Source organism: Jatropha curcas, chromosome 5 (genome assembly GCF_041381405.1).
Source record: "Jatropha curcas cultivar XTBG-Jc1 chromosome 5, XTBG_Jcur_1.0, whole genome shotgun sequence".
Classification (NCBI taxonomy): Eukaryota; Viridiplantae; Streptophyta; class Magnoliopsida; order Malpighiales; family Euphorbiaceae; genus Jatropha; species Jatropha curcas.
The window spans coordinates 26,149,682-26,157,384 of NC_143155.1; the positions used below are offsets into that span (position 1 = coordinate 26,149,682).

Below are 7,703 nucleotides of genomic sequence, written 5' to 3' on the forward strand. Positions count from 1 at the left end.
TTGAAAAATTGACTTTATAGAAGGAGAATGGTAGTCTTGTCATAAAAAGTTGGATTACTTAGTTTTGTAGAATTCATTTGAAAATTCCACCTATTTTTGTAGAATTTATGGTAGTTATGTTTAATTTCATAGAATTGAATTCTTAAAATTGAAATCTACTTCTTTTCATTCCAAATACAAAAATATGAATTTCTAAATAAATTCCATAAAATTTTGCGGAATTCATTTGTCTAAAAGAGTTGAAATTCGTATATATAAATATAAAAATTAATCATTTGAAGTTGCTAATTATTTTGTTTGGAGATTTTTTTTTACTGTAGTAACAGTTCTATTCTAATTGGTCGTTATTCAAAAATTCTTGTTTAGGCAGTTTAGATCATCCATACGGCTCTTCCCTTGGTGCACAATAAGAACAATACATAACGAACTCAGCAGTGCTGGTGTTCTACAAGAAATCTATAACCAATCCTCGTACAATATAGTTAGAACGTTAGTGTAATTATACAAATGTTCTATGTCACAACCTGAACCTAAAGATCTATGACAATGGCAAGGGCAAAGATAAGCATAAGGCTTCTAGAGCCTCTAGTGAAGCATGATCTGATAAACATACACCTGCTGCAATAACACAATACATAATCCACAAAAAAATAATTATGGGTCCATCTATTAAGCAGAATTTGTAATCACATACAATAATCATAAATTATCCAGCATAATACTTATTTATAGGTCAGTCTGCGAGTTTCAATTTATAAAAAATGTAAGTAAGACCAGACGAACTTTTGAAAAATTTGATATTTTCTAAGTCCAAGCTCGTTATGTACAGTAGTTGCAACCAAGTGTTTCATAATTTGATTTTGAATGAGAATAAAAAGATTGTTTCTTTAAAATCAGAATCCTCAGCCCATTATATATATATATATATATATATATATATATATATATATATATATATAAGTCATATATAACATTATGTATTATTACAAACTGAAATATTGTTTCATCCATTGAATTGGATGATCTGCTTCATATCTCTTCAAAAGTAATCTTCTTTCTGTTACTACAGTTATCAGACAGTTTAGTTGTAGTCACTGTATTTTACTTTCTGAGGCTGTAACAAAGTTGATCAAACCTTCCATATTACCTCAATATATACACATACACACATTATTCTAAAGCTCATAAGTCATGCCCACTTTTAGCATCCGCTTCTGAGGAATGTCAAACACCTTTTCGCTCTGTCTCAAATTTCTCTTCAAGAAATTATAAGCATAGTCTATCAAAATCTTCTTACCTATATTTGCTCCTCTGCCTGCAACAACCTCATTCTCTCCGATCAAGTGAACAACGCCACCAGACCACGCTTTGTCTATAATTTCAATCCTTTTATCCACATTTTCCTCGTGATTTACATGCATTGTGCTTCTATTTTCATCAATTTCTTGATTCTCATCTTCCAATTCTTCATCAACCTTCACAGTCTCGCCATTATTATTAGGAATTGCCTGACTCAACCAATAATCCTCTCTGATAAACTCTTTCAATTTTTCAACCAACACTCTCTCAAAAGGTTCTTGCTCATTACGGACATCCGTATAACCGTATCTTGCTACGCAGCGAAACACGTTGAGCTCCTTTGGCTCTACTCTACGGAAAAGAAACCGCTCTTCCACTGCAACTTTTCCGATTGGAAGTGATTTGATGGAGACGAAGATAAGTACTGAGTGAAGTGCAGGCACATTCGCTACGTAATGGTTGAATATTGGTGGAATACCATGAACAAGCTCGGAGTAGAACATGGCAAGTCCAGGAAGTCTATTAAAATTGGTTTCGTTGGCAATTATCTCCTTCAGCTTATCTGGCGAAATCTTGTTCTCTAGCTCATAATAGTATTTTCTTCTGTACACATCATTCCAAACATACATTATAGTCATCAGAACTGCAGCAAATGCTAATGGTAAATATCCTCCTTGATCGAATTTGTAGAGAACTGAACTTAAGTATACGAGCTCCACAACCACAATGGTTAGAACATAAGCAATTATATAAACAATGTTGGTTTTCCATATCATTAGCATGATTAATACTAGAAAGGACGATGTGAGAGTCATCACAAACACCACCGCAATTCCTGCATACAGTCATCGATTTGTTAATATATTAGCAGCTCAAACAATAATACAAAACAAGCTTTAGTTTATAAAAAATTAAATAAGTGAAGGTTGCTGCTTACCATATGCATTGCCAATACGTGCAGTACTCCTAAAACCAAGAGTAACTCCTATACAAGCAAGCATAAGAAGGTAATTGACTTCAGGAATGTACACTTGTCCTTCGTATTTAGTCGATGTGTGCACGATTTTCACACGAGGGAAGCATCCGAGAGAGAGGGATTGCTGGATAATGGAAAATGTCCCAGAAATCATAGCTTGACTTGCAATAATTGAAGCCAACACAGCCACCACAAACATTGGCCAGTACAAAGGGTCTGCATATATATATGTGTGTATCACCCTCATCAGTCATCAGAACAGTTCATAAATTGTAGAAGATTGAGAAATTAACTGACAAATTAACACAAAATTAACCTGGTATGGACTCATAAAATGTCTCTGAGACAAGATTGTTGTTCTTTCTAAGAAAGGCAGCCTGTCCAGTGTATGCGCATAATAGAGCAGGGTAGGTTACAGTGCACATGCTTATTTGTATAGATTGAACGGTGAAATGACCAACATCTGCAAATAATGCTTCAGTTCCTGCATTTTTGTCACAAGAATTGTTAATATTTTGTATTTTGGTTTAACTAGGTAAAAAAAAAAAATTAAATAAATAAATAGAATTTTTAACCTGTAATGGCAAGGACAACGCCTCCTAAGGAAATCCATGCTTTATCTTTGTTTCTCCTGAAATAATCTACTATATATTTTGGGTTTAAAGATTTGAGAACCGTTGGATCATATTTGATGAAATTGTAAACCCCAATCCCACCGATCATTGCAAACCAAACACAAATAATTGGAGCAAAAGTGTAGCCAACTTTATCAGTTCCAAACCTTTGAACCATGAACAGGCCGATCAAAATCACCACTGATATCCAAACAATCATGTCTGTATCCAGACACAAAGGTTAAGTTCCGTCAGTTGCTTCATTTAATTAAAGCATCCATGAAAAACCTCAATCTATTATTTTTAATTTGTGGATCAATATAAAAATATATATTTTTATATGTAAATTATAATAAAAAAAATAGTAAACAAAAATATTAATTGATGCATAATTGGTAAAATCATTTAGGTCCCTAAATTATACTTTAATTAATACTTTCGTCTCTTTATTTTTAGTAAATTACTATAACACCCTTAATTTTTGCTACAACTTACTATCAGTATCATTCTTTTTGATTGAGCATATTTCATTCAAAAAGTGAATTTACTTTCTAGATAGACCCAATAATTAAATTAAAGCAAAAATTAAAATTAAAAATATCGTAGTAATTTCTCAAATACTCCGAGATAAAGTTAGAATATAACGTAGAGATCCAAATATATTTTTTTTCCTGTGAAATTAAACGAGAGACATAATTTAATCTGGCTAGTTTTGTCGTTTTGTTAGGCTGGTCCACTAATTAAATAGGGAAAAAAATTTTGAAAGCCTCAATTATTAGTTATAGTAGTATTTTTCGAAAAGGTCAACTAGGCAAGTTGCATCATGCATGTACCAGCTCCATTGACCAAATGTTAATTACTCCATCTAAAATCTAACATATTATCTATCTAAGATTTTTAAATATTCTCAGATTTCAGATCTAAAACTTAGAAAGTCTATTAATTACATGAAGATTCCATTAATTCCATTCAAAAAAAAAAAAAAAGATTCCATTAATTTATGGTGCGCTATAATGATGCTGAAAGTATAAAAACGTGGTTAGAAATTTTGTTAACGTACTGTCGGTCATTTTTGTTGTGGCTTGCTTGACTCCTCCAACGGCCGACAAGACTGCAATAAGTTTGGAGTAGATGCATTTGTTAGTCATACAATGTTGGCGTAAGAGGAGAAATTCTAACACCATAGTCTTCCTCGAAGTTTCTAGGAATTCCAAAGGATATGGACAATGGAAATATCGACCATATATACAGAAAATATCAAATTTAAAGATTGATATATCATCATGGCCAGAGTCACTATGACTAGAGGCCGCTGTACCTTTTTTAAAAAAAGATTTAAATACAAATATGTAAAACTCAAATTGTAATTCTAAATTCTAATATAATCAGAATCTAATTAACCTTAATAACGAAAAGAACAGAGTTATCTTTGAGACCTGAAATGCAAGGAGTAAGAACACCATCACCGATGACCATGGAAGTGCCAAGCATGGTGGCAAAGAGCAAAAAGAACTTGGCGAATTTGCTATTCTCCAGCTTAGTTTTCACTTTCGTTGCTCTCCGTAGACGCCTGCTTGGCAACTCTAGCCGGAAATTGGAGACATCGCGGTCCTCAGCTTCTTGACTTGGGATTAAACCCACTTTAGCATATCGACATATTAGTGAATACAAAGCAAATGTTCCTCCTGTAAAATTTAATTAACACCCATCAAAATTAAAATTTATTAGTTTAGATTTTCACTCCTAACAAATTAGTCTATGGTATTTTAATTTTTTTTACAAGCAATAATTTGGTAGTTGGGATTTTTTTTGGTTTTTCATTGGGTTGTCACGTTGGTTTCTTTTTCCTCGGTTGTGACGTCAGGGTTGTATTTTATTTTCCAAGATTGATTTAATGCTTTTTGGCCACTTCTGTAGATAATTCTTTTACTGAGGTAGCCTGTATTATATTATTTATAATTGCTCATAATTCCACACCAAAACGAATTACGGCACCCTCCGGCCATAACTTTCTGAGACACTAAATTAAAATTAAAATAATGGAACATTTGAGAGCTAAAATATTAAAAAATAAAGACATTTCTGATCATTTGTTGATAAATTGAAAATAATATTTAAAAAATCTCTCTATTCTCGTCTGATTATTTATGGTAAATTTATAAATTGGATTTAAATAAGTCTAATATTTCAGTTTATGCGTTCACAAAACAAAACAAATCGATCAGGATTTTGTTTTTTCAATAAAATAGAAAATGAAATATATATCAATCTATAAAATTAAGAAAAAAGAATAACCAAAAATATAGAAACTGTCAAAATTATATTCTTTTAAATTTTCAGCAATAAAAAACTATCGCATAGGAAAATCAATGCGACCCAGGAAAAAAAAAAAAAAAAAAAAAAGGCATTTGTTTTTTTAATAGACGTTAACAGGTACTCCACCAAACACAGGAGAAACGACTCATTAAAAGATGACAATTTGTCACTTCCAAAGAAATTAATATAATTACGAGGATCGTTTCCCGATTCAGCCCTAATTGCAGACCTTACTGGCGAGCAAAGCTTCTCCCTAGATAGCACATCGCTAGCTGGTTTTAAAAATACAAATACTCATATGAATCTAAACATTTTATTAGAGTAAACCATTAACCACAGTGACTTGAGTTTATCTGATAATTGCTTGAATTCAGTGAAAAAATATTCTAAATCCTTTTTTTTTTTAAATGAAGAAAAATGATCCTAAATATATCAAAAAAGCATAAAATAATTACCGTCGCCATTATCGTTGGCACGCAAGACGATCAAGACGTACTTGACGAGAGGAATGAGAGTGATGGTGTAGATAATCAAAGAAAGAACACCTAATATATCATCGTTGTGGCGAATACCATCCGTGAACGTGCTGGAGTACACGTACAACGGTGATGTACCGATATCTCCGTACACTATTCCAATACTTTGGAATGCCAAGTGCAAGATCACCGACCAACTCACCGCCTGAAAAAAATTCAAAAGAAACAGCAGTTAGATACTACCAATATTTCGAAGGACGGGGCGATAACAACAACGGCAGGACGATTTAATTGTTGTATTGGAGGTGCGAAAAAGACAGACCTTAGAGCCGTGGATTCCATGGCCGTTAAATGAACGGGATTCGATTTCCAAAGAGTCAGCTCGGCGCAGTTTTTGCCACGAAAGTTTTTTTCCATTGAGAGGCTTATCGTGTTGGTCGCCTTCATTATTATTGTTTCGTTGTATTATATTACTTTGATCAGACATTTCTGTTGTCTTCTCCTAATGAGCTAGGTTTGGTTAGGAGGAGGGGAAGAGAGGGCGATATATTTTGACCTCGCTGTTATGGGGAGTCGGGCTCCTGGAGATGGGGATGGAAATGGTTATTATATAAAAACCAAGTGTGTGAAATTTGAATGGAATATGCGAATGAAAACAACTTTTAAGAAAAAAATGTGTGTGAATGAGCTCACTAGAGTTACAACGAGGCCTCCGAGGCTAGATGTTAATGTGGCGATGTGTGGTCCCCTTTTAGGATCTTTTTACTGCATCCGGTGTTTTTATATACACCAGATTACCTCAATTTCTTTTTTAGATCAAGTTAATTCTTTCGCTCTCTCGTCACAGTACAGCATATTTTTGTTAAAAAAAAAAAAAAGTTAATTTTGTTGCCAAAAAACCACATAGTTTCAAAAAAAAAAATATTATTATTATTATTATTATTATTATCAGTGCGATTAGAAAATAATTAAAAAAAGAATTATTATCAATAAAAGTAGAGAGAGAGAAAAAAAAAGAGAGAGCAATTAAATAATATGTGAAAACAAATTGCAGGTACGATGCAATAACAAATTGGTCGTGGAATGGCTTAAGGATAGGGAGGCTCCAATGAGTGGTCATAAAATATTATTACCTCTTTATTGGTGTTACGAACACGGGACACTAGTTGAGATGTTAAATTCATCCATAATTATTATATAAAATTAATTTCATTGTTGATTAATGTGAAATCCATAATAAACAATTAATTGAGAGTGACATGATTTGCAAATTAGATTAGAATAAGAACATTTTTTAAAATTTTAGAGGGACCAAATAGGATTTTCTATATTTTAGGGGATCGAAGTGTAATTTTTATAAGAGATTTTTTTTAAAAAGGAAATTTCTTGGCAGTCGTGTCCTCTTAGGTCTTTCCATAACTGTAATGTCTGGGAGAAGTAATTAAGATACAAGGATTAAAACTAAAAATAGAAATGGAGAAATGAGATTGAAAAATGAGTCGTTCAGTAAGATTTTATCTATTACATGATCGATAATCAAAATTATTTTTTCTAACAATGTCTAAATGGCATTCAAATGAATAAATAAATTATCAATTTAAAAACATAAAATAATTTAAAAAGATTATATAATATTATTATTTTTTACGTACATAAAAAATAATAATTTCAGAAGTAATATATTAAGAAATTTAATTTCTCAAATCACTCATTCCTAATATTCAGATAATCAAATAATCAAACACAACCTCAGTTGAATTGAATGCCATTAACGAGGAAATTGCTTATGGAGTAGAATTGAAGCGTGCTTTTACACAAAAGAAATAAAAAAAAAAAAAAAACGTCAAAGATCCCTTCACTACGCTCACGTGTGCAATGCTTTTCCAATTTGATGGCTACACATGCCTAACTCAGCTGTACAAAAGTCCACATATTTACCTCTAATATTGCCGCCACTTGGAAATAATGACTTGCTAGCTTCTCGAAGTGCCACGTTTCAGTAAACTAAGAGACTGCCTCGTA

General features: G+C 32.3%; 1 protein-coding gene across 1 annotated transcript; it reads right to left on the bottom strand.

The window, feature by feature from the left end:
• Positions 1-996: 996 nt before the first annotated feature.
• LOC105642481 (potassium transporter 5) lies at positions 997-6,311 on the bottom strand. Its single transcript, XM_012227320.4, has 8 exons — positions 6,004-6,311; positions 5,661-5,886; positions 4,326-4,574; positions 3,950-4,000; positions 2,851-3,111; positions 2,592-2,759; positions 2,237-2,491; positions 997-2,134 (listed from the first exon to the last, which is right to left on the bottom strand). The coding sequence occupies exons 1-8, from the start codon at positions 6,166-6,168 to the stop codon at positions 1,176-1,178; spliced, it is 2,334 nt and encodes a 777-aa protein (XP_012082710.1). The 5' UTR covers positions 6,169-6,311; the 3' UTR covers positions 997-1,175.
• Between the last annotated feature and the right edge of the window lie 1,392 nt (positions 6,312-7,703).

Coding starts and splice junctions, on each gene's coding strand:
- LOC105642481 (XM_012227320.4), bottom strand. CDS start 6,168: ATGTCTGATCAAAGTAATATAATACAACGAAACAATAATAATGAAGGC. Junction 5,887..6,003: donor ATGGAATCCACGGCTCTAAG/GTCTGTCTTTTT, acceptor AATTTTTTTCAG/GCGGTGAGTTGGTCGGTGAT. Junction 4,575..5,660: donor TGCCAACGATAATGGCGACG/GTAATTATTTTA, acceptor TAAATTTTACAG/GAGGAACATTTGCTTTGTAT.